A 26,227-nucleotide genomic window follows, 5' to 3' on the forward strand; every position below is an offset into this window, starting at 1 on the left:
GATTTATGAGCAGGATATAGTTGGTGCATAAATGTAAAAGCACATTTGTTTTGGGAGATTGATTGTTTAAATACTGTATCAATGAGAGTGACTTTGGCAAGCAAATTAGATGAAACACACTTCTTCACAGGAGGGGCCTTGAGATACAGAGAGGACCGTGCTTTTGTTATTAGAATTAAAGAATTAACTTGTTATAAAACTACAAAGCAAAGGCCACTTGTCATCTTATAGTTATTTGTCACACCCAAACTATTGTTGAATCCTTGCTGCCTCTGCTAGGCTAGGTCAGCTCTGCAATTACCCAAGTATACATCTATCTTCAGGCAATAGCTAATCTCTACAGCCATATGTGCAAAGGCAGCCTGATCATAATTTGCTACTAATTGCACCTTGTGACTGTATTGTTTTCATTGTCTCAAATCATTTTATCTTTCTGTCCCTTAAAGCATATTAGTTGGTGGGTCCATGGATGCCATGTTCATGTCATTTCTACACAATCAAATACATATTTATATAACATTTTTATCTTGTGATATTATAGATTGCTTTGCTCTCATGGACATCATTTTAGTTTAGAGAGATAAATACTGTAAAACTGTAATTGCCTGATCTTTCATATTCTCTGTCATTTATAGAATGTGGATGATAGTTCTCTGTGACTGAGGAAGTATCTTGATTGACACCATGAAGTTTTAGAAATTCTCTGACTTAGTGATGAATTAGTGGCTGATATGCTACCATTGTGCATTTTGCTTAATAATTGGTAGGGAAATTAGAGGTGGCTGCCCATTCCCACTAATGTATTTGACAGACTGCATATGTGAACTGGTATTTATATTAATATGAATTTTAACTCTCATCTCCCTCCTGTTTTTTCAGTTGTTTTTATTTCAGTTGCTGCGAGGGCTGTCCTACATCCACCAGAGGTATATTTTGCACAGAGACCTGAAACCGCAGAACCTTCTGATCAGTGACACGGGGGAGTTAAAGCTGGCAGATTTCGGTAAGAAAGCAGTTAATTACCAGTTTATTTGTCACACTGTGAGAATGCCAGGCAGATGGTGGCACTGCCTTTGTTTAGGTGCACTTCTTCTGTCATCATGGCTCATGGTAATTTTTTTTCCGGAACAAAGAAATTATTTCCATCTTTTGAAAAATGATAAAGTAAAACATAGTGGTTGGTGGGTTTTTATGATGTAGAACTCTGCTTTCTAGCCTTCATTACATAATCACAAGGTCTTCACATGTGACATCAAACAAAATCTCAGGAAAATTTTGGATATAAAATATATTCAAGGAGATCTTTCTTTTCTTAGTTTTTGTTGTGAAAATAATCTAAAGTAACATGAAAGTCAAGCTTACCTCACAATTTAAGAATTCTGAACATTTTATTAAACTTCAAGAGCGGTAAAGTGAAATCTTGGTGCCATTTTTGGACACCCTGGGATGAGCAATTTTCAAAAGTTTATGTTACTCACTCTAAGGACCCAATGTAGGAATCTCTTGTAACCTTGCCAGAAGTGTCCATTGTTTTAGGTATTCCTCATAGCATTGTAAATGAGAATGATGCTAGATCCTAGATCCTAGAACAGCGATTTTAAAAGAAATCTGAAGCTTGGCCTTTCACATCTTTGCAAATCCAAAGGAAGCAAAGCTGGTGCTGTCCCCTCTGCCACTGTGCTGTTGGCTTTACTGGGTTCCCAGCAGTGGGGATGACACTTGATGGAAGTGTGATGTGTTGACACTACTCTACCTCAATTATTTTTGAATACATATTCAGATTAGAAATTTGTTTCATTAAGAATGGAATGAAAATATTACTCTGGGGATTTAAAGATGCCTGAGGTTGAGACAACCTTTTGAGGAAAATAATTATTTTCCCTCATTCCAACCCATAGTAAATAAAAGGGGGGAGAGAGTGCTTGTTTATTTCAAGGGCAGGTAGTTGAGTACCACAGGACACATTGACTCTACTGGGTTTTATATGTTCCTTTCTTCCAAAGAGAAACAGAAGAAAACACTAGCATGATGAGTGATGTATGTTACAAAACACTTTTTTCATCAGTGACTTTAATATAAATAGTGAAACTCTGTATGATTTCATGTATGTGTTCTTTATTGCCAGATTTGGCATCAAGGTTATATGAGGTGGCTGGATATAAGGTCTGTTTGAATAGAGAGAATAAATAATGGAGGGGGAGGGGTAGAGAGGAATTTTGTAGTTCTTCGAATTCAAGGTATTAGCTTTGCAGCAGACATTTTGTAGTTTGTCACTGTCAATAACTTTAAAAGAATTTACATTTTAACAGTGTTTTTTTTTTTTAATTATAGTTTGCTAGTGTAAGATATCTGTTGATTTACATTACTGTGATCAGCGTTTAACTGAATGGAGCCTGTTCTTTAAATTTTGCATTGAGTATGCCAGTAAATATGTGTTAAGAAAGTATTTGTCGGTACAACTAAAGATATAATAGTTGTTTGAATATGCTTTATAATTAGTTTTATATTTTAAGATGTTATTTTTATTCTTATAGTAAGGTAAGTTCATCTGAAAAGACTCTCTAAGTCTTATGGTTTTCCAGTATCAAATGTTCAGTCCTGAAAATATGCATAAGGTAATATTTTATGGACTTAACAGGTCATATTTAGGAATATATATTTACAAACAAAACACTAGCATTTTATATCAGATTCAGTAACAAGCTGAAATGGAAGTCTTAAAATCTGAAGTGGTATTTTTTTTAAAGTTAGAAAATTAAGACTATAAATCACTCAGAAATTATTTTTAACATTTTAATATATTTTCTCTTTTTTTTACATCTTGTTTCACTTATCTGTTGCATATTCTCAAAAAGTTACATACTGTTTTATAAGTATTTATCTAATAAGAGCATTCCATAATGTATATTCATGTTAAAGAATATGACAAATCATTTGTATCAGCTGAGATTTTTCCATTATTGGCTAAAATATCATATCTGTTCAAGCTTTTGTCAAGGATGTTTTAATTTTCCTAATTACCCACAATTTTTCACATTCCTGTGCGAATGTATTCACTCTTTGCAGTGAAAGAATGGCGTACTAGAGGTGCAGGGGTGAGTGTTTTTTAAAGCAATCTGTTCTTTGGTCCAGGCTGATCTGCAGAGGATGGCCCATGTACTCTCAATGTCGTAGTCACTTGTCTAGCTAGGAATGTGCACTTGGCATCCGTCCCGTGCATAGAGTGTAATGAGCGAGACTTGTTCACCAATTGACAATTTCCCCCAATTAAGTGTGCATTATTTCGTCTTTTAATTTAAGACATGCAATTAACTGTGATTTACTGTTTTTGGGCATGAGTGTGTATGAGATGAAGGAAATGCATGGGAAATACAATGAAGCTAAATAGTAAAAACAGACCAGTTCCAGGCAGCAGAGCACTTAGTATCTGGTCTTCATCCAGACTCTGACATTTCAAGAGCTTTGGAATTTGTTTCTTTATCTTACTTTTGTCTTTTATGTGAACAATGATGCAAATGTGTGAATAAAAGAGGCAAATATCTCTGAATGACTGTATCACTGTGCTGTAAATGCTGCTTCCTTTTTAGAAAAAAATATAAATGTATATGTATTCATATATATATATATACATACATACATACATATATATATACATATATATATATATGCCAGAGGATAAAACCACCACCATTCATCAGGTTCATCCTGTGTTCTGAATATGCATAAATTATTTCTAGTTTCCTCACATAAGTAAGCTTATTGAAAGCAACCCAACTTTTTGAGACAAATGTGAGATTTGGAGTGAGGTAGACCTTAAGAGGCTTGGCCATACAAGTGTCTGGCTACAAACTCGGTCTGCCAGGCACTTGACCCATAGCCTTTAATCTTAGGCGTACCTGTGCCATTATTTACATAAACAGACATTTTACCTTAGGGGCTGCCTGATTATTTAATAAATTCTTTAATAAAGTCTTGATATGAATGCTATAAATAGGTGTGTGCAGATATATTCTTCATATAGTAAGTATGATACTATTGATGTATGTATAGTTCACACTAATAAAATACATCTCAGAATTTACAGAACATTTTTTTTTTCATTTGACTAATTTAACAGTAATTGATGAACAGAACTTTAATACTTGGGTGATTTTTGTTCATGGGTAAGATAAATCAGACGTTGCTGTATTTATAGGCCTTTCACTTCCAAACAGAATATAGTTTAACTGATTTCACTAGGCTAGGTCCTGCTGATCACTCATCTGAGTATTATTTTCTGCATGCATTTAGAATGAGGAAATTGAAGGGGTTTAGCACCTTGACCTTGCTGTTCGAGACAGTTGGTCTCATTTCCATCTGCCTTCATATTATCTATAGGGGAAGTATTTCAAATCTATTATGCAACCAGTGTCCTCACTACCTGGGCACTGCTAGTACACTGTGGAACAACAAAATTCCAAAGCTGTCCCCACATCACAGCCTTTTAGTGGCCTTTATGGTCTCCTGGGTCACCTTCCTGCTTCCTGTGTGGTTGTCCTTTCTTTCTTTTGTAGAGGGATGGTTGCAGCCCTGCCCAGAAAAGGACCATTCTCAGTACTGTCCTCAGCTTATTAAATCAGTCACTTCTCTAATGCATTGAAGGCGTCCTAGTCACTTGGTCTTGTATTTTTATTTTTTGCTTCAGCTAATTACCTTGCCCACTATCACATGTACTATATGCCCAACCCTACAGTAGGTACCAAATGCAAAATACTAACAATAAACATTGGTTGAATGGCTAAAAATTCATGACAAAGTGGGTAATCATCTAAAGATTAAGACTCACTTGAATGCATCAATGTCTGTAGAAAATAAGCTGTTTATAAAACAATGGTGTCTTTATCAGAGTTGTCCTGGCTCTTGATGATCAGGACTGCAGGTGGAGTTCCTGGGTGAAGGAAGTGTGAGCTTTAGACTTTTTTTGAGTCTCTCCGACATGGGTTTCACACAGCGCTTGGTACTTATGAGGCCTGTACCTTCAGGTTGCAAAAAGAAAAATATTGCGGAGCAAACTAGCAGAGCCTTCCTCATCACTCAGTTAAACTCTTATCAATTTCAGAGTGTATCAGACATTGAATTAAGAGATCATTACTTAATTTAACTCCTTTGTGTTTTCTGAGCCTTTGCTTGCTGGACAAATACATTCCCAGGTCCTTTTAGTATTGTTGGTTTGTGTTGCATGTTTTTAAACACACATTAACCTATTTTCTAGTGAGTAGAGACTTACTGGTAATTAAAAATCTTTCACTAAATGTGAATCAGTGCCTGGCCCTTTCTCTCAGGAATTTAAATTTTGGTTTTGTTTTTTTTTTTTTTTTTTTTTTTTTTTTTGAGACTAATATAGTCCCACAACACAATTTCCCTCACCCTAACTCTAACATCCCATAATTCTCCTCCACACACTTACTTTCATTCAAATGCATGGTCTCATTTTCTTTAATTGTTGTTACATACATATTTATGCATGTGTGATTTTCCCTAAATATGTAAATACAGCCTGTGCCGTCCAGATAATGTTACTGATATGTATATGTCTTCAGAAGTTTGACATTCAAACAGATGAGTTAAGTCATACTTTCATGATGTATTGAGTACATTAAAAGAATTGAAGTGCAGAAAGCAAACAAATGCATGAATTCATAGTTCTTAGTAGAATAAGAAATCAAATATTTTCTGTCTAAATTAGATTAAAGTGGATGATAGATTTACAGTTCTGTGCAGTTTTTGCAAGATGTTGTGGGGTCATCCAGGTTTCTTCTTCTGTTTTTAGAGGTCATGGTCTAACTATATTGAAAGGCAGACTAAGTTTATGTCTGGGGATGGAAAGAAATCACCAAGAAGTCTCTAATAAACATTTGAAGTCATACTTTGTTTTACAAACTTTTCAGGGAGGAATGGAATTAAACAGGGTTATGGTTTTAATCAAAGAAAATTGTTCTGTTTTCTTCCAACCATCGGCCTAGAATGTCACTCACAGAGATTCTTAGGGAACTTTTTAAATTAGATTTTAGATTAATTTAAGGGCCATACTAGAAATGTATCTTTGTAGAGGACACATCAAGCGCATGCTTGTTTGTTCCGTGCTTCTCAGGAATCACATATGAAATAGAACACAAAGAGGTAAAACTTTATATGCAAATTAGGGCCTGTTCAGTCACTTTGATAGATATGAAGACTCTAGGAAAAAAGTCTGTTATTCCCAAAGTATACTATTTTGTATTGTTCACAAATAAAATTTATTAATAGAGCCCTATGAATACATTTAAGGTAGAACCTCGCCAATTTGTCATGGCCTGCAGGATTCCATTTCACTGTGTCTTTCTTGTAGCATATAGTTTGTAATAATAAATGGCTTTATTACCCAATGAAGTATTACTCTACTTTTAAAAGGCTCTTGGACCATTAAACACATAAACAATTTTAATGCAAAGTTTAGGCAGTTGCTTTTATCTAGCTCTGCAAACAGACAATATATTTAGAATTAGATGCTCCACTCTGGAATGTGGAGAGGGCTTCCATCTTTGCCCTTCCTGTCCCAACATCTGGCACCAAAGTCATGCATCTACATGGTAAGCTCACATTGACACATTAGCATCAGTCATGTTAGAGGCATATATCCAACCTCACAATATAACAGAGTAATTTCACTGGCGAGCTCTCTCCTGGAAAGCAACCAGCAAATGGTACCAATTGTGGAAACTTTACTTAAATCAGCCTTGATGTGATAGAATAGAATACCAGAGCTGAACGGGGTCAAAGAGCCTGTTAAATTGGGAGTACTCATTATGAGATGGGGCAATGGATGAAAGAGCAGAAAAAAAAAAATTAGAAAATTCCAGGTCCATGTGATTATTATGGTTTATGAGTAGTTAACAATAAACTCTTAGAATACTTAAAATTAGTTGGTAGCATCATAAAAAATCAGATTCTTGTAACTGGAGTTAACAAGAAAACTATAGAACAAATGTGATATGTAAGAACAAAGCATGGCCATTGTCATCACCCACTTGTCAATAGGCTCAGATCGTTTGCAGTCTTCTGCTTTGACTTGATTTTCAAACACAGGCACAAAATCTATGTGGGGAAATGAAGGTAAAACAGTTATACATCCTAAGCTAAAAGGGAAAGTCCTTCATATTCACAGTTTCAGGATTTTTGATGTAGATATTTTCTCCTGTGGATTTAAACCCAGGTTTTAACTCACACTGAGCAAGTGTCTGCCACAGTATCATGCCGCTAACACATCTCTGCATTTTGATAGAAGTTCAGATTATATATATATATATATATATATATATATATATATATATATATATATCCATAGACTAAATTATCAGTGCAGTGGCTAAATCAAGAAGTGATGCCTTAAGCTACTCTTGCCCTTTGCATTAGGACCAGAGTCTTCAGGAAGCACTAAGTAAACAAATTATTTAACTCACTTGTGGCTTGTTCACCAAGCATACAGCTTCCTGATAAGTATCCCTATCATAATAGTTTGTGCTGATATGATGAGCTGGGTCAAGTTGAACAGTAAGATCCTTGTTGAAAAATGGGACTCAGAATGTTAGATAGCAGTCTGTATGACCCATTAGACCCACTCGTGTATCTCAAAGAAACTGTAAGAAGAGAGAAAGGAGACTTCCCTGGATAACTCATGAATTACATTCAAGAGGTGAATTAAAGCATTGAGAAGCCCTGCAGGCAATAGAAAGCTGAGTTTCTTCATCAGTGTTTCTGTTACTGTTCATCCATTCTGGGCTCCAGATGAATAAATGTCAGTGATTCCTCCTGGGTGTAGTTTCTAACACATCTCCCTTCTATAGTTCCGAGCTTCCTTTCACTCCTAACACTCCCAGCACCCACTTTGGGCTATTTCTTCATCCCAATAAACAATTTGTCCAAACCCTAAATATCAGCTGAGGTTCTGAAGATTCAATTCAGCTCTGACTCAAACTGCCCAGAGTCACTACAGATTTAAAGCTGAATGTCACATGACTGCTCCCTGTTCCATTCAAAGCACATACCCCTAAATTCTAACCAAGTGCTTTTTAACAGGGTTCCCACAGCTTCCTCCTTAGGTTAAATCCTTTACTAAAATTACTTGCACACAAACTAAAAACACTTAGATTTACTAGTTTACTGTAAAAGTACAATTTGGGAAAATGCAAAGGGAGATAGGTGCACACAAATGTGTGGGGAGGGGTGTGCAGAGTGCCATAAAGCTCTCTCCAGTCCATCATTTAGCTCTGGCTCCAGCCATCAGACACATCCTTAGTGTGCACGAAAGACAGTCTTACAGTTCAGAGATTTCAGGGGTCTTACAAGGACTTGTGTCAAGAACTAGAGACTAAAACCAAATATGATTAAACATGGTCTTGCCTTCTCTCTAGCAAATTTCCAGATTAGGTTAGGAACCCTAGTAGGACCAAAGGCATAGCACGTCTTACTGTCTTATATCATAATGACACATGTTGGTTAGAGATAAGCATACACACCCGTAGGCAGAGATGTAGCACAAGTAAGTGAAACAAGTGACACAAAAGAGAGAAGGGTTTACACAGATTCAGACACACTCATATGAAAAGTTAAGGTGGAGTAAAGTCTCCTCAAGTACAATCTCTGGGGCCAGATGCCAGGGTTTGATCCTCCTTTATTTTTAAATGTGTGCCCTTCCAAAATCATTACAAGAATTTAAGCTTAGTGCTTGTAATTGGTATCATAACAGTTTCTGGACTAAAATATAAATTTCATATTTATTATTAACCTATAATTAAAGTGGTATTTAATTCAATGTGGTATTGTTTCTAATCTTTGCTTCTATGAAGATAAATTCAGATTTATTCCTTTTTGTTTAGCATTTCTGCTGCATCTCTATCCAGAGTGGTATACTGTTTTATTTCTGCTCTGTCCAACATGATGATGTAATATGTATATTTTGGTCCTTATCACTGGTCCTTCCTGAGTTCTCAAACTTTGGTAATGAACAGAGTCAGCACTCTGGAAACTTAAAGAGGCACGACTACACAAAACAGAGGCACATCCCTTCTGCTCCTAATCATACAACTGACTTTTCTCTAGCCTTGATATCACTCTTGAATACTGGTTATCATGTTTTACAGAGAAGCCCCTGAGGACTAATTAGCTTTTCCTAAACGGTTGCACTTTTCATCATTATCTTTCATATTATGTTATATAAAAATGTTGACTATTTTTAAATGCAATTACTTGGCAAAGGAAGAGCTTCTAAACCTTGCACAGTGATGCTTCCTGTCTGTTGTTTGTACTTCCCACCATGGTTTCTCACTCTGGCTTCTCGAAGGAGGAATACTAACAACTACAAAGGGGGGACATACTGTGATGACATCTCTATGGCAGATTTGTGTCACTGGGCCATGCTTTCAGAATAGGATTACATTCTATCCTTGAATAGATAGAGCTCTTCTTTGCTGAGCAAGAGATGACTTGGTTTTTACACATTTGTGTCTCATAGAATGTGGGGCCCTGGTAGATATTTCCTGAGAAAATTCTAAAGATCATGAGGAAAAATTATTCTCAAAAAAGTAGCATTATGCAGTCTTCTGGTTTCACATCCAAGGATTCAACCATCCATGGATGAAAAATGTAGGAAAATTTTTTTATAATAAATCATGAAGCTGTTTAATTTGAGGCAGTCTTTGGTATTCATGTGCTTTTCACCATGTATCCAAGAGGAAATTAAATTTATATACTGGGATAAGTACAGTTTATTTTTAAATGAAGATTTATACCTTGACTGAATAGTTGATACTATAAAATGTAGAGTATCTTTAAAAATTATCGGAGGTGATCAATGTTTGATCTTTATAGTCATCAGTGCTGGTAACACAAGATTCACATACATAAATAGTCTGAAATGACTGAAGGATTCTATCATTATCTGTAGCTAAATTTCTTTCAATGATTTTTTTAAATCAAACTTAAGTCAAAAAGTCATTTAGCCACTTTTCTAATTAAACACTCTAATACAACACCATCCAGAGAACAACCACTTTGATACTTAGCTTGCTGATGAATGATGGTTGGGAAATATAAAACTTTAATTTTTTTATAATTAAACCATTATGTTTCTGTAAAAACTGAAACCAAATTCCTTTTTATTGAAAATAGATAATTTTTAGACAATATATTCTTATTATTGTTTTCCCTTCCTTGGATCCTCCCCACTTTGTCACTGAATCCAAAACAGACATGTAAAATAATAATAATAAATAATAGTAATGATATAAAAACAAACCAGAAAGGTCAAAACAGAAAAAAGGAGCAAAGAAAAATCACAAGAAATACAGATTGTTGCAAAGACACACACAGAAATCTCATAAAAATGAGAAACTAGAAACTATAATATATAGTCAAAAGACCTGCCAGTAGGGTGAAAATGCCCAGACAAAGGTTCTCTCTCTCTTTCTCTCTCTCTCTCTCTCTCTCTCTCTCTCTCTCTCTCTCTGTCTCTCTCTCTCTCTCTCTCTCTCTCTCTCTCTCTCTCTCACACACACACACACACACCTTCAAAAATACCATTAAATTTGTTTGTGTTAGCCATCTACTGCTGACCATGGAGTCTACCCTGAAGTATGGGTTGAATACCTAGTGAGGTAGCACTGGGAAAAACAGGCAAGCAAACAAACAAACTAACATCTTTTTCTTTGTGAGGGCTTTTCAGTGGGGGATAGCTTCTGGGTTAGGGATGAGGGCTTGGGTCTGTTTCCCCTCTCACAACCTGGATTCCATCTGGTTTAGAGTTGTGCAGGCCCTGTGCATACTGCCAGTCTCTGTGAGTTTGCATATGTGTGGTCCAGTAGTTTCTAGAAGGCTTTTTTCTTTGGTGTCTTCCACCTCCACTTTCTGCCTCCTCTTCTGCAGTGCCCTGATCCCTAAGCAGAGGGATTCACATCCCTTTTAGGACTTAGTGTTCCAAGGTCTCTTTCTTTCTATACATTGTCCAGTTTCAGGTCACTATTTTTGTTCCTGTCTGCCTCAGAAGACTGAGCAAGACACTCGTCTATGTATATAGCAGAATGTCATTAGGAGTTATTTCATCGCTACATCCCTTTAGCAGAACACTAGCATTTGATTTTATCCTAGGTCCTTGGCCTATCTAGTCTCAGTTTCCATCTTAGGTTGTGGGCATTAAATCCAGTCAGATGTTGCTTGGTTAGTTCCACCTTCCAGTGCCATGAACACCAGTCAGTAGAGATGAAGGCTCTAGTAAGGCATTAGTTTGGCTTCTTCATCTTCAATGAGTTATATAGGTGTTATCTTCAGCAATAGGTAGGCCCTTACCATCAGCTTGTGAAAAGCAACTAATAATAGCCTTGGCAGTAACCTGAGTTGTTTGGGGGTGCCCAAAGGACCCCATTATGCAACAGCTCAATTAAATGTAACCCATTTCTGCCACTGGAGATTTCATTTGGAAGTGACAGATATTTTGTAGCATATTGTCTCCTAATTATTTGGTGATTTAATTCAGCTTTCTTTCATGTATTTATATATTTTAAGAAGCTTCTACTGTATTAGAGTTAAAAAAACAAACCTGTAACAAACATGGAAGCGCAAATCAGTAATCCCAGAACAATGTCTGAGGCCCAACAATTGCTAAGAATTCCAGACCAGGCTTAGATACAACGTGAGACTCTGACTGTTCCCCCCCCCCCCCAAAAAAAAAAGAAAAGAAAAAAGAAAGATCTACAGTTTTCACTTGTCGTTCTGTAAATAATAATCAAAGCAAATATTTACATACTTAGGTGTTGCACATAATCCAGAGCCCATTTAAATTACAGAGAAGAATGTATGTAGATTATAGGCAAATAGTAGGACATTTTATATGACACAGACCATGCTCAAATTTTGATCTGTGGGGATTCTAGAAAATTACATTGGGGATGAAACATATGCTAAAGATCTTTGTTCTTGTTTTTAAATGGGAAGCCCTTTAGAAGCAAGTTAAGCACTCATTCTGCTCCTCACATTCAAGGTTTATGATGTTATGTGTAAATCTTGCTGCAGTCTATGTCTATGATACAATATCTCCAAGTATAATCTTTAGTGGCTTGCTGCATAGTATAACAGTGAAATAAGTTTAGCTGACAACAATCTGAATAGCATTTTAACTTGTTCATTAGAACTATTTTCTAGGGCAGTTTGTTTCATAATTAAGCCTAATTAATTTCGAAAGTTTATTCGACCTATCTTTTTACACCTTGAGAATTATATAACTAGAAACATTCATAATTGATAAAGACCCTTGCCATCTTTAAGAAAAATAAATAAAATGTAAAAAGGAATAATTTGAGATAGTGGTTAATGATGGATTACTTAGCTAATTTATAAACTAAGTCATCTGTGTCTTCTACACTTACTTTGCTGCAGTAAAAATATCGGTGCCCTGCAGATTTTCATCCCTGGCTTGGATAGCAAACAGTGTCACTTCAATAGTGTGCCTTGTTTATCTGACCTTCTATATGGATGGCATGACTGTGGTTATCTGTGCTGTGCAGTTATACACACAGAACAAATGCTTTGCCTGGTTCGTGATAAAGAAGCCAGCCCTGACAGAGTGTTGTTTCTTCTGAATATTGACTTCACGGTTTGGAAGCATCCTCATTGTCGAATCCTAAGGGCATTTGATCTGCAGCAATTGACAGTAGATTGCTTTTAGGATGGAACAGTGAATCTCATTCAGTTCAGTTCTTTCTAATAGCAATGATGGCCCTCTTTACCTCTTATAAAGTGCTCTCATAGCTCATTATTTTATTCTTTATGAAGACAACAGTACCATTCTAATTGCTCTGTTTCTAATGATGCAACATTGTCACATGCTTGCCAATATCAGCTCGATTTGGGCATCAAAGTAAACAATATTTTAAATAAGCTTTTTTGCTGAATCTTCAGGATAGGAGATATTTCATCTCAAAATAATCTTATAAAATCATTGATTGCTTTAATACATTTCAAGCGACATGAACAATCTGCAAATAGTACCAAGTTCTGGTCACTGTTATGTAAACAATCTTATAAGTATAAAATTCTAGATAAATGAATTTTCAGTCAACTTATCACGTAATTTATATATCAATTGAAAGACCCAAATGTTGTGGGGTCTTTTATCACTCTCTGTGTTGACCTGTAGACTACCAATTAGAATCAGTGATTTTAAAGTTGAATTATGGTATTGATTTATTTAGAACTGTACTCAAATACAGAAGCTTTGATGGAAACTTGGAAGTTTTTGAATCATTAGAGGAAGGGCAGAGCAAACTTATCATTTATTTTACCTATCTGCTCTAAAGGATTACCAGGAAATTAACTCACAAAATCTATAAAGGGTTATTATCTATGAATTGAACACACTAATATTGAAGGTACTAAGGCATTCACATTTGGCTTGATGTGTGTTTTCTTTGCCAAAGATGAAAATTAGGAGGATATTTTTTGAAACATTTTTTTAAAAATGACACTATACTGTCAATCAGGATGCTCATTATGCGTTATTTACACCTTTCTCTCCCTTTCCACAAGTTCCTTTGTCTCACCCCAGCCCACCGGCATTGTCAATGCTACTGAGATATGTATTTCTCCAGGTGATGGTGGCAGACAGGAAGGAATGAAGGGGTATTATTTGTTTGTGTTTGTTTGTAGGCATAAATAGTTTTGTTGAGAAATACATTACTGGGCTAGAGGATGGCACAGCCATTAAAGGCTAGGCTCACAACCAAAAGTATAAGAGAAATACAAATACATAATTTATTTTGCTAACAAAAACATCATATTTGCTATAAGAGAATAAAAGGTCAGAAATGACTATGGGAATACTTTAAATGAACATTTCCATCCTTACATGATTAGGAAGAGGAGTAAGGCAGTCCTCCCAGTTATTTGGATGTCCGTGTCTCTTAAACTTACAATTTTTTTAAAAACTGGTGTGTGTGTGTGTGTGTGTGTGTGTGTGTGTGTGTGTATAGTTTTAGATATATTTTTTATATATTGTGACATGTTGTTTATAATCTAATAAAGCCACTGGAGACAAGAATTCAAAGCCAGCTACACTAGTTAGCTATAGAAGCTGGGCAGTGGTGACACATACCTTTAATCACAGGACTCAGGACACAGAAGCAGATGGATCTCTGTGAGTTCAAGGCCACCCAGGGCTACATGAGAGTGAATCAGTCTAAAAGAGAAACAGAGCTCATGCCATTGATCCCAGGACTAGAGAATATATAATGAGCTCAGTGCAGTCTCAGAGGCCAGTTCAGGAGTCTGAGATTTGGTGAGGAGCAGTGCAGTCTGGAGATACAGTATGAGATTCAGTGGATCACCCCTTTGGTTTGAGCATTAGCAGAAGTAAGAGATCTCTGGTGGCTTTCCTGATCTTCAGCTTGAACCCCAGGATCTGTCTCTGGGCTTTTGTTATTCATCCTACAGAAGGGCATGTAGCCTAGTTGATAGAGTGCTTGCCTAACATATACAAAGCCCTGCTTTCAATCCCCAGTACTACATAACGCAGGCATGGAGTAGATACTTGTATTTCCAGGTGGAGGCAATTGATTTAGAAGTTCGAGGCCATCCTGGCCTATATAGCCAATTTGAGGCCAGCCTATGATACATGAAACTTTTTTCCCAGAACAAAACACCTTAAAAATTAAAAAAAAAATTAGCTTGATCAAATTTACTTAAGGGGTAAGTTGTACGTGTGTATCCCCCGCCTAAGCTCCTTCCCTCCATGGGAATAAAATGTAAATTAGTTAATGATTTCAGGCTCTTGACCTTTTTGAGTCTAAAGTGAAATGTACCATAGCATTTCTTAGATATATTAAGTAAGGACATATTTTTAGACACTCTTGAACATTAAATTAGATACTGTTATGTGAGCTGTCTGTTACTCTATGATAAATTTCTACAAATTAACTTACCCAAAAAGAGTATGTGTTATCATGTTGAAGTTTCTGTGGGATAAGGACCTAGGCATGGCTTACCTGGGGTCTCTGCTTCGAGGGCTTTCACAAGTCTGCAGTGATTCATGGTCATCAGACTGGGGGAATATCTGCTCTCAATCTCTCCTGGCTGATGGCTGAGTGTTTCTGTGAGTAAAGATACTTGGGTCACACCCAAGCTCACCTGATACCAGCACAAACCTAGCTAACAAATACAGAGGCCAAAGCATAAGGAACAAGCCTTAGTTGGATTTCTATTCCTCTGAACAGACTGGACCTAACAGCCAAGGTTGACCAGCAAAGATTCATGCTGAGTCATTAAGAGCTGTGTTTCCTCCAGAAGCCTTGATTTCTGGTAAGATTGACAGCCCCAAAGCCAGACCCATTTTGCAGTACGATTTAGTTAAAATAAAACATAATAGCAAGAAATAGAAGAAAGGTTTGTTTTAACCTTGAAACTAACCAACTGGGTGACCTAAGACAAGTCATGCAATGAGTTTGATTTCTGTAAATTAAAGAGATTTCTCTAATTATCTCTTAGTTTGAACTTCTGAGTTATATTTTTTAAATCTATTTCTTCTGTTGGGACAGCAGTTCAGGAAATCACTTGTCTCCCAAGAATATGTAACAGAATTTGAATCCTCAGATGCCAGGGAAGATGCTGGGCAAGATGGTGCACACTTATAACCCAAGTGATAGCAAAAATGGAACCTGGAGAAAGCAGTTCTTTGGAGTTCACTGGCCAGTGAGACTCACCTGCCTGCAGAGGCCCAGGCCAGTGAGAGATCCTATCTCAGGTAAAAGGTGGAATAAACATGAGGAGAGATACCCAAGGTTGCCCTCTGACCTCCATATCATGAGCACACATGTGGATGTACACACACACACACACACACACACATCTACACTCATATATATATATATATATGTATATATATATATATATATATTAGAAGTTTGAGGCCATCCTGGCCTATATAGCCAATTTGAGGCCAGCCTATGATACATGAAACTTTTTCCCAGAACAAAACACCTTAAAAAGTAAAAAAACAATATTAGCTTGATCAAATTTACTTAAGGGGTAAGTTGCACGTGTGTAACCCTCACCCCAGCATTTTATATATATATACATATATATATATATATATATATACATATATATATATATATATGCCTGCACATGTACACACACACAGTGCTACACATGCATAATTGTCTCTAAAATAAGCTTATTCCATTGCCTACCAAATGTATATACATTATACATTTCCTGGTCATTTCCTCAATTTGCCAACTGCTGAGTGCTTCTGAATTGCCCAAGAAAAAAATGGAAGAAATATGACAAATATAGATTTATTGTGACTGCCAGCTTCATTTGGAATGAAGATTTCTGTATTTTTCATTGACGTTTTTCTAGTCCACTTTGTGTTGCTATAATAGAATCTCCAAATTGTACAATTCATGAAGAACAAACATTTACTTCTTCATAGTTGTGGGTGTTAGGAAGTGTCAGAATCAAGCTCAGGATTGCTAGCACCTACTGAGGGCCTGTGGTGTGAAGTAGAAAGGAGGGCATGTGTGTGCGCTTGGGCATTTGTATGTGTGTGAGGGGGTTGGGGTGAGGAGGTGTTTATGTTTCACACCAGGCAGTAAGTTTCAACAATGGTGTCAGTTCACTCTTGCAGTGTTCTGATGACCTTATGACCTCATCCTCTTATAGTCACACTTAAATGAGCCCTGGTGGTCATCATCCAGTCATTGCCACTCAGTAAAAAAAGAAAGAATGGGAAATTTTGACCCTTTCATAAGGTGTTATATAAGTAAACAAGGCATTTTTCCTCCCTATGGTGCTAGAAGTTCAGTCAAAGACCTCAGGTGTGATAGGCAAGTTTTTGTCTCTGAGCTACATCTCTCAGCCTCTGTAGATAAACAATGAAATGTCTCTTTTCATACACTAAAAGCATTATGTAACCAACCCTTCATCTCTTTCCTTGTATTTATTAATTACAATAAATAGTGAAAATAAAATAATGCCCAATAAGAATAATCTAAAAGTTCTTGCTCATTGTCCTGTAAGCAGGTATATCAGAACATTTTATTGCTCTTCAGTACCTTCAGTTCTTTGATATAATCATACATGTTCTGACCAAGTGGCAGCTATGCTATTGATAACATGGATTCTGACTTCCCTAACACAGCATGTTTTTTAATATGTTAGTTTTTATAGCTATAAATAGTATATGACGTTTTAAACTAGAAGTTATTAAAAAGAAGAAAACATCTATATGCTAAACCGTCACTAAATAACATTTGTTAAAATACTTCTCAGCTTTTACTGTGAGATTACACAATAATACACTTTTCTAAAGAATCCTTTCCATCACTTTCACAAAATTCCCGAGAAAACCTGTTTGAAAGGGGGAAAGGGCCAGGAATGTTTCTTGGTGCATGCCTGTGATCTCAGTACAGGGGAAGTTGATACAGGAAGACCACACTTAAGGCTGTCCCGGGGACTTGATAAGCCTAAGATGTGTGAGACCATCTCTCTAACCAGTAGCAACAACAACAAAACTAGATAGGAATAATTTAGTCCTGAGGTCTGAGTCTTCAGTCATGGGTTGGTTGGTTTGTTCAGTGGTGGGACCTGTGGCAGAGCAGACTGTCAAGGTGGGAACTGAGTGGTTACTGTAGTCTGTTTCTTCTATGGTGACTATGAATCAAAGAGAAAGGAAGGGATCCAAATACCCTTCAGAGCCAATCAGAGAACTTATTTTTTCCTACTGGATTCTACCACTCAATTAGATAACACCTTAATGTCACGTTCTTAACACATGAGGCTTGGGAGGTTATTTATGATCCAAACCATTGCATTAATGGATACTGTTGTCTTTAAGGCCATCTGGTTGCCACCAAGTAATCTGTTCTAAACATAGCTCGTAAAGTCAAGATTTGTATAAGATATCAAAACACTGTAGGAAATGAGAAACCGTTTTTCTTGGAAGTGACAACAGTGTTGATACTGAAGTCCATGAACACTGTATTCCAAGGCAAATACTCTGTTGCTCTTCTTAATCTCAGTGTTGAATGTGCTGTGTAATTTCTTACACCTGGCAAGCTGTAGCTGAGGAAAGCAATATAGTCTATATTAATCTTTCTTTTCTTTTTTTCCTTTTTTATTTTTTTGTTCTTTAAAGTCTCTAGTCATTCAATTGTCTTAAGTAAAAAATGTCTTCAGGATTGTTGAACAGTCATTGCTTTAATTTTTAATGCGTTTAAAGCCAAATAATTTATTTAGGTTCTTCAGAAACTTCAGCTTTTATGCCCTCAGATTTAGTGTTTTTATTGTGCCCTGTGCATGCACACATGTGTGACTTCTTAAATTACTGTTAAAACTATGTATTCTTTTTTCTTAGAACAAATCATGTTTTATAATGCTTTATTCTCTAAGCCCTATCCCCATTTCCTGTTACATTCTGGTAAAGAATACTTTATTAATTCAAATTTGTTATAAAGGAAGTTTTCTTATTTGAAAATATCTTAACTACACTGTGAGATGTCAAATAAAGCTATATTAGAGAAAAATGAGTGCTTTAAAGGACAAGTTATCTGGCCTGACAAGATGTGATTATTTAAAGCATACTTAACCAGGTTCAGGAGAAGAAGGATTGCCTCAGATGTTAGGTATCCGTGAGCAGTTCTTTAGCCGTAAGGCAGCTGTCTGTGGTAGTACAGGGTGAATTATGTCTTATTGCTGACAGCTCTTAGAAGCAGAGCATTGCTCTGGGAACATGCTGGGGCCTCTAAACTTAGCTTGTGTGATGTTTGCTGACAGGTGAGGAAACAGGACTTGTCAGAGTGCTGACTCTACATGGGAACTTCTGGGTCTACTCACCTATATTGCTGTATCCATTGGTGTTTGGTTATTTAGAGTGCCATGATGACTGGATGTAGAAATGAATCTTTCCCACCCTGTGTGGTATAATATATATATATATATATATATATATATATATATATATATGTATATATATATATATACACACACACACACACACACACACACACACACACACACGTGTGTGTGTGTGTGTGTGTGTGTGTATGTGTGTATGTGTGTGTGTGTGTGTGTGTGTGTGTGTGTATTCCCAGCTGTTTCAATAGCTTTAACATGTTCATCATCTTAGAGACATTTATTGTAATTTCATACAAGTGAATTTCCGTTTAAGGCAGATTTTATCTGCATGATTCAGATAGTTCCTGCAAGCTTATCTCTGGCTTTAAGAGCCAAACTGGCTGTTATGCAGACAAATGTCCATTGTAGAGAACAGTTTGGTTGTACTGGTAAGGATATTTGGATCTTTTCTTTCAGCTTCTTCCACCCAGTCATTAACTCACCTCTCAGGCTCTAGTACCACCTCATAGCAAGGTGGCCTATCATTTAAAATGAAGAAGGACTATTTTAGGAATATATGTAGCATAAGGAGAAAAGGCTGCTGTCTTGAGGGTGGTGGATTGCTGAGACTTTCCAGAACTGGGTGAGGATTCATTGATCTTTTCTCTATTACTATCTAAAACCAGTAATTGTTTTTAAATAGATACCATGTACCCATAGTTGTTAAGAAAAATAAAAAAGCACAGTGAAAAGCAGATTTCCCTCTGCCTCCCATCTTGTGCTTATTGGCCATGGATGAATGGTTAGTTGCCTTGTACATTACTGATTTGTCTTCCCTAGACACAATGTGCACATAGTACATAGCATGCTCTCATTTCTTATTTGCTGTTTCCCTTAACAGTGTATTATTGTTTATTATTAGCATCATATTAGCGTTTTTAAATGTATTGACCTCACTCACATTTTGAGTCCATATTTATAAGTCTTTGCCTTTACAAATATGTAGATGAGCAGCTGAAGTTGCCTTTGGTAACTCTCTGAAACTTTGGAAACATAGGCAGTGACTTCTAAGCACAGTTCAACCTGTCAGCCACTGCATTGCTTCTGTGAAGTACCTGTGTGTGTATGGGGGGGTGGGGTTCCAGGTGCAGATACATTCTCCTGCCTTGAGTAAGATAGTTCTACTCTCCAGTGACTCATCCATCAGGGCAGAGTGCTAGATGACAAATCAGATGACTTGTGGCATCGGAATTGAGATTGGGGGGAGTTTGAATGGTTTGGAATTGGAATGAGATATGGAAACTGGTGGAAATGGGTAAGCAGGAAGGGTGTTCAGAAGCATGGGTACTCCAGACTGCAAACACTACACTGCAACTCCATCAAATGAGCCTCCTTACCAGGTCCAGGTCAGCTACCATTTGAGAACATGAGCTCCCAAAACCAAGGCTAGGGAAAAAAAATGATGTTTCTGTTTCTCGAGAACCCCGTGGCTCCTATGTGGTGCATGATCAAATCTCATGGAGCATCCCTTCTCCCAGCCATGAGACTGGGATCTCTTCATCACACTCAATATTTAACCCAGAATGCAAAAATTAACCTAGCATCTGCTCTAGTGAAATTTAGACTTAATTGTAACCACACTCAGGATTTCCCAGGCCTTCCTCTGGGGAGTGGAGACTGGCCATCACTATGTGCCCTTCCTTCAGTTCTCAGGTTTCTGGAACCTCTGATGAGGAGCTAGAGAAAGCATCAGGGCTCATCTCCCTGGGCTCTTTTCCTTTCTCCAGGAAGCCACAGTGCTTCAGAAGCAGCTCTGCCAGGAGCTGCCCCAAGTTTACCCTAAACCTTTTCCTCCCTGTCAACCAGTAGAATGTAGGTTACTTTCACAGCTTGCCCCTGAACAGTAAAAGGGCTTTTCTTTACATTTACATAGCAGGAATTAAATTGGCTTTCCTGGAACAAATAAACAGTTTCGAAGAGAAGTTCAGGTCTCTTTCTTCAGTGAAAACTGAACAGCTGGAAGCTTTGAAATGAATGTTTTTATGCTTCTGCCCATCCTTGTTGTTTTTAAACAACAAAACACAACACTTAGTTAACTGTTCATGAGACACAGGTAAACCAGGTTTGGAAGAATCAGGGGCGCTGCCACTGCTACTGTTGAGAACTTAGCTCATTGACCACATATGAGTATTAGAGTTTGTAGCCTGTGAGCCTCATAGGAGGAACATTAATGCCCTTTCTGAGCATTCTTTTGACAGACTGGGTGTTGTGTGAGCTATTTTCTAAAGACCTGGTGTTGTGTTTGAGTGCAGAGGGGCTGGCCACCGGAGGCAAGAAGTGAGGTAATGAGAAGAAATGACCATTACTCCTAGGGGCTTACAATGAAGGAAGGAAGATAAGCAGAGGTTAAATATAGGAACTAAAACAGTTTTAGTTGCTGACAACTGGGAAAATGAGGGGGAATAAAATCCTTAGGAAAGATTAGTTCTTGAGGTTTTATTTACCTAGTTGTGCCTTTTACTCTGTTGTGTTAGGCTTCCTCACTGTTCTGTAAAACCTGGCTCCTTGCCATGTGGCTGCCCTGTGCTACACGATGGACCTCCATGCCAGTAATCCAAACATGGCTTTTATCCTTCTCTTCTCCATTTTACTCCTTCAGGCTACTCGTGAGATTTACCTGTCTTGGGAGATTTTTCTTTGTAGAGTAATAAAATTGTTCTCAAGCTTCCATTTAAATCATTCTGAATCCCAAGTGAGGACCTTGATTTCTCTGGTATCATGAAAAGACTCCCCCAAATTCCAAGATACAAGAAACGGAGACAGCCTGACTGTCAAGCACATACTATAGGCTACTAAGCTACCGTGTTGCATAGGAACTCCCTGTTTGCTATGCATACCTCAACTCTGCCACACAGAGCTGTAGTCTCTTCAGTGTCTGCCGTGCTGCTCTCTGCATGTCTAGGACATCAATAACTGCTCTAATAAATCTATTACTCCAAACAAAAACCTGCCTCAATGTCCCACTTGAACCTTAAAGTAAACTCTTTCATATTCTTTTTATTCCCCCTCCACAAAGGGATCTTGAATATTTATGTGGTTGAACTTTAATCACAGACTGGAACATTTTTGAAATATTGGAACAGATTTTACTTGAAGTCTGCAGTGTGAGACAGGTGCAGGCTGAGGCACCATGCATGAGATGTGTTGCGTCTGCTTCCCTGTTTGATAGGAATGTCTGCTTAAGCTTGTGCAAAGGACCTAGTGTTTCAGGCACTCTGGCTGGGTATCTGCTCCTACTACATGTGTAAGGCCAACAGTAGACTCACTGCTGTGGACCAGATCCTGTGATATTAGTCTGTCAGAAGCTGGAGTTGCAGAGCAAGTGAGGCATTGTTCCAACTGACCTTAAGAGGCTGTCCTATAAATGAGTAGCTGGAGACAGCTTGTGCAATCATAGGGCCTAATCACAGTCCTTTACATGGAGGCCAAGAAGGGGAGGCAACAGAGCTTCTAGGGGACTTTTTCTGAGTAGTTTTCATGGACATCTTAGGTAGGTGTTTTGTCGGTCAACTAAGGCACTGCAGGACATGAGACGATGTTGTACCACTAAAGTAGAGAAAAATGGGCAGCTTCATTATTTGCTCAAAATGGGCCTGAACACAAAGGCTACAGTAATAACATGGCTTTTATTCCTAAGAAATTACACTTTTACAATACGGTGAAAAGATTCATTAAGAGGAATGACTGGGGGTATGTGTGAGTGGGTTGAGTGGGAATGTTGGTAATACTATTTGCCAGTAAGCATAGAGTACTTACTTAGGTCAGTTTCGCAATTAAGTATTTGCAATGCCTCCTCTCATTTAGTCATCATGGTGCAGAACGGGTCAGGTGCAGCAACTGTATCAGAATCCTAACAGCGGATAAAGAACAACTCAATTAGGTGATTGGAGAGTTTAATGAGGTGATGTTTCTGAAACTGTGGTTAAGGATGTGAAACATTTCCAGGCTAGCAACATCACTTCTCCACTTCCCTGCCATGGGGTTACAGCAGAAAGTGGTGTTGAAGCCCCCTGAGCACCATGGCTGCATCTGTCTATCTGGAAAGGAGGCATGGTTTTCTTTTTCACTCTCATTTTGGTTAGTGTATCTCCCTTGGCCAAACCCAACTTGAAACCAGGGAACTCTATTGGAGATCCTTCAGTTCAGCCTCTGGGGAGCATAGAATAGGGTGAGGAAGCATACAGAAAGCATGTGGTGGGTAGGTAGATATCCAGAATTTTATAGATGGCATGTCAGAGACGCCACTAAGCTGTGTCTTTTCCCTCAAATCACATTAATATTGATGGTCTCATGTGACTCAGACAGGCTGACTCACACACCATAAATATGCCTCCTTATCAGTGGGAGGAAAGGGAGAATGCACCTTGCAGCTGACAGACTGCCCAGGAGTTCTTAAGGCTTAGCGAAGAGTAAGGGGTTGAGTGGCATGTGGACAGAAAGAAGTGGATAACTGAGACCAGAAGGTACAGTTGGGACCTCAGCTTCCCCTCTTTTTAAAAAAGAAAAAAGTGATAGTGTTGAAGAAGACACGGGGCTGCTTATCTCCCTTCCAGAATGAAGACTGGATTCTCCTCAGTGTGGTGAAACTCGTATGAAAATATTTCCTCAGCTCTCAATTTTACAGATTTGAAATTGTGAATTTTTTTTCTACATTAGGGATACCCAGTCAGGATAACCAAGATTGTCAAAATAAAATAAAGCCTGCATTTCACTTAGTAGAGGTTTTCTTGTAATTATTTATGAAATCTTGTGTTGAGTTCAGTGTTAGGACCCCAATGTACGAGTTGACCTCTACTCAAAAAGTATGATATGAAAATAACAAAACAAAATTAGGGAATCTGAGTTCACGGCCAGCCTGGTCTATAAAGAAGTTTCCAGGGCAGCCAGTGCTGTCAAAAAGGTTGGGAAGCACCAATGAAATTAACAAGTATTATACTCATTCAACTTGTCTTAAACTTTTGTCTTATAAATTGCCTCAGTAATTGTTTTATTAATTTGCAAGCAGGTAGATGGTAACTTACTGTCGTAAAAACATCTTAGTTCATTTGAAGATTATTGACTATTTACATCTTATTTAACGTTTATGAAATTTAGTGAAACTGTCAAAGAATATTTGCTTTCCATGCTATTTATTGCATCTTCTTTTGATGGCATTCACCCCCAGGCTCAAAGTGTCTGCAAATAATCCTGTAAGATAAACAAAGCCCACTGTCCTCCTGGAAAAGATCAGGGGCTCAGGTCATTGCTTTGTATGTGTAAGGCCCTGGAGTCATCTAACTACTAGTAGGAATTTATGTGAACACATGTATGTTTTTGAGTGTGCATTCTGTTTCTAACTAATTAGTACTTTTCAATGCCTTCACATTCATGAAACAAATGAACAAACAAAGTAGGTAAGAACCATGTACATCTTACAGTCTAGCTTGAGGGTTTCACAAGCATTTCCCAAGAGAAATTCCTTGTTCAGTTTCTTTTCTGGAGGATGTGTTGTGATTGCCCTGCAGGTTTCTAGGCAATTCAGTCATTGTTCTAGTCTGCTCAGATTTGGTGTGTGTGTGTGGGGGGGGTCTCTGTGCCTTCTCCTTCTTCCTCCTTTGCCTCCTCCTGCCCAGCTCCTTTTTATTAGAAAACCCTGTCCAGACCACTGCACATCAGAGACCATGCATAGATCCCCAACCCCCTGTCTTCATGGGAAGAAGGTCACATAGTGGCTTTCAAAGCCTGGCATGGCCACTTATTACCTTGTGACATGAAGCTCATTTTCCCAGGGTATTATTATTATTATTATTATTATTATTACACAATTGAGACACTAGTAATCTCACTAACTTTTTAATTATTTCTTTTATTTTTGAAATTATATTTTATCATCACCCCTTCCCTTTTCTCCATCTCAATACTTCTATGTACCTCTCCCCACACTCCTTTAAATTCATGTCCTGTTTTTCTATTACTTTTTGCTATACACATACATGTATATTTATATGTATTCTAAAAATACACAAATACAACCTGCTCAGCTTGCATACTGTTGCTTTTGTGTGTGTTTCCAGTTATTTGGAGATTTCATTAGGATCACCTTTGTATATTTTAGGAAGTTTCCATTGCACTAGGTTTCTGTACCACCCCTTAAATGTCCCTCGGTTCTAGCTGTCTCTCCCTACATTTCCTCCCTCAACTCCGTACCCCTTCCCCTCTCCACTGGATTCTCCCATTCCAGTAACCCTATACTCAGTCCACACATTAAATCTATTAAACTCACCCCTCCCCTAGGGAGACCCATGTGTCTAATATATCTAATCTCTGTGGGTGTACAGATTGTAACTCGGTTATCATTTAACAGCAAGTATATACATATACATAAATGCATACCACGTTTATCTTTCTGAGTCTGGTTTACCTCACTCAGGATAATTTTTTTCTAGTTTCATCATCTATATGTCTGCAAATTTTACGATGTTATTTTTTAACAGATGAGTAGTACTCCATTGTATAAACGTACCACATTTTCTTCATCCATTCTTCTGTTGAGGGACATCTAGATTGTTTCCAGTGTCTGTCTGTTATGACTGGAGCAACAATGAACATGGTTGAGCAACTGTCCTTGTGGTAAGACAGAGTATCCTTTGGGTATATGCTTGAGTGGTATACCTGGGTCTTAAGGTAAATTGATTGCCATTTTTCTGAGAAACCCATTTGTACTACCAGTAATGGATGAATATGCCTATTATGCCACATCCTCACCAGCATGAGCTGTGACTTCTTTATTGATTTTAGCCATTCCTATGGGTATAAGATAAAATCCCAAAGTAGTTTTGATTTGCATCTCTCATGATGACTAAGTGTGGTGGTTTGAAAGAAATAGCTCCCATAGGGAGTGGCACTGTTAAGAGATGTGGCCATGTTGAACTAGGTATGGCTTTGTTGGAGTAAGTGTGTCACTGTGGGGGAGGGATTTGAAGTCTCTTGCTCAAGCTTTACCCAGTGTGACAGTCTACTTCTTGTTGCTTCCATATCAACATATAGCAGCTCCCTTTCCAGCACCATGTCTGCCTGCATGTTGCCATGATCCACTCCATGGTGATAATGAACTAAACCTCTGAAACTGTAAGCTACTACCTCAATTAAATATTTTCCTGTATAAGAGTTGCCATGGTCATGGTGTCTCTTTATAGCAACAGAAATCCTAACTATGACTTCTTTAAGTATTTCTCAGCCATTTGAGATTAGCCTATTGTGAATTCTCTATTTAGATATGTACCCCATTTTT

The 26,227-nt window shown here is 37.6% G+C and overlaps 1 protein-coding gene across 4 annotated transcripts in view; it reads left to right on the forward strand.

Moving 5' to 3' along the window:
• Positions 1–26,227, forward strand: part of LOC127214182 (cyclin-dependent kinase 14) — a 294,998-nt gene that overhangs the window by 262,042 nt on the left and 6,729 nt on the right. For all 4 annotated transcript variants that reach the window (XM_051174586.1, XM_051174587.1, XM_051174588.1 and 1 more), the window contains one exon: positions 880–1,003. In XM_051174586.1, coding sequence (XP_051030543.1) covers positions 880–1,003 — 124 coding nt within the window. The remainder of the gene's footprint in view (positions 1–879; positions 1,004–26,227) is intronic.

This window comes from Phodopus roborovskii, unplaced genomic scaffold (genome assembly GCF_943737965.1).
Source record: "Phodopus roborovskii unplaced genomic scaffold, PHOROB, whole genome shotgun sequence".
In the NCBI taxonomy this organism is placed as follows: Eukaryota; Metazoa; Chordata; class Mammalia; order Rodentia; family Cricetidae; genus Phodopus; species Phodopus roborovskii.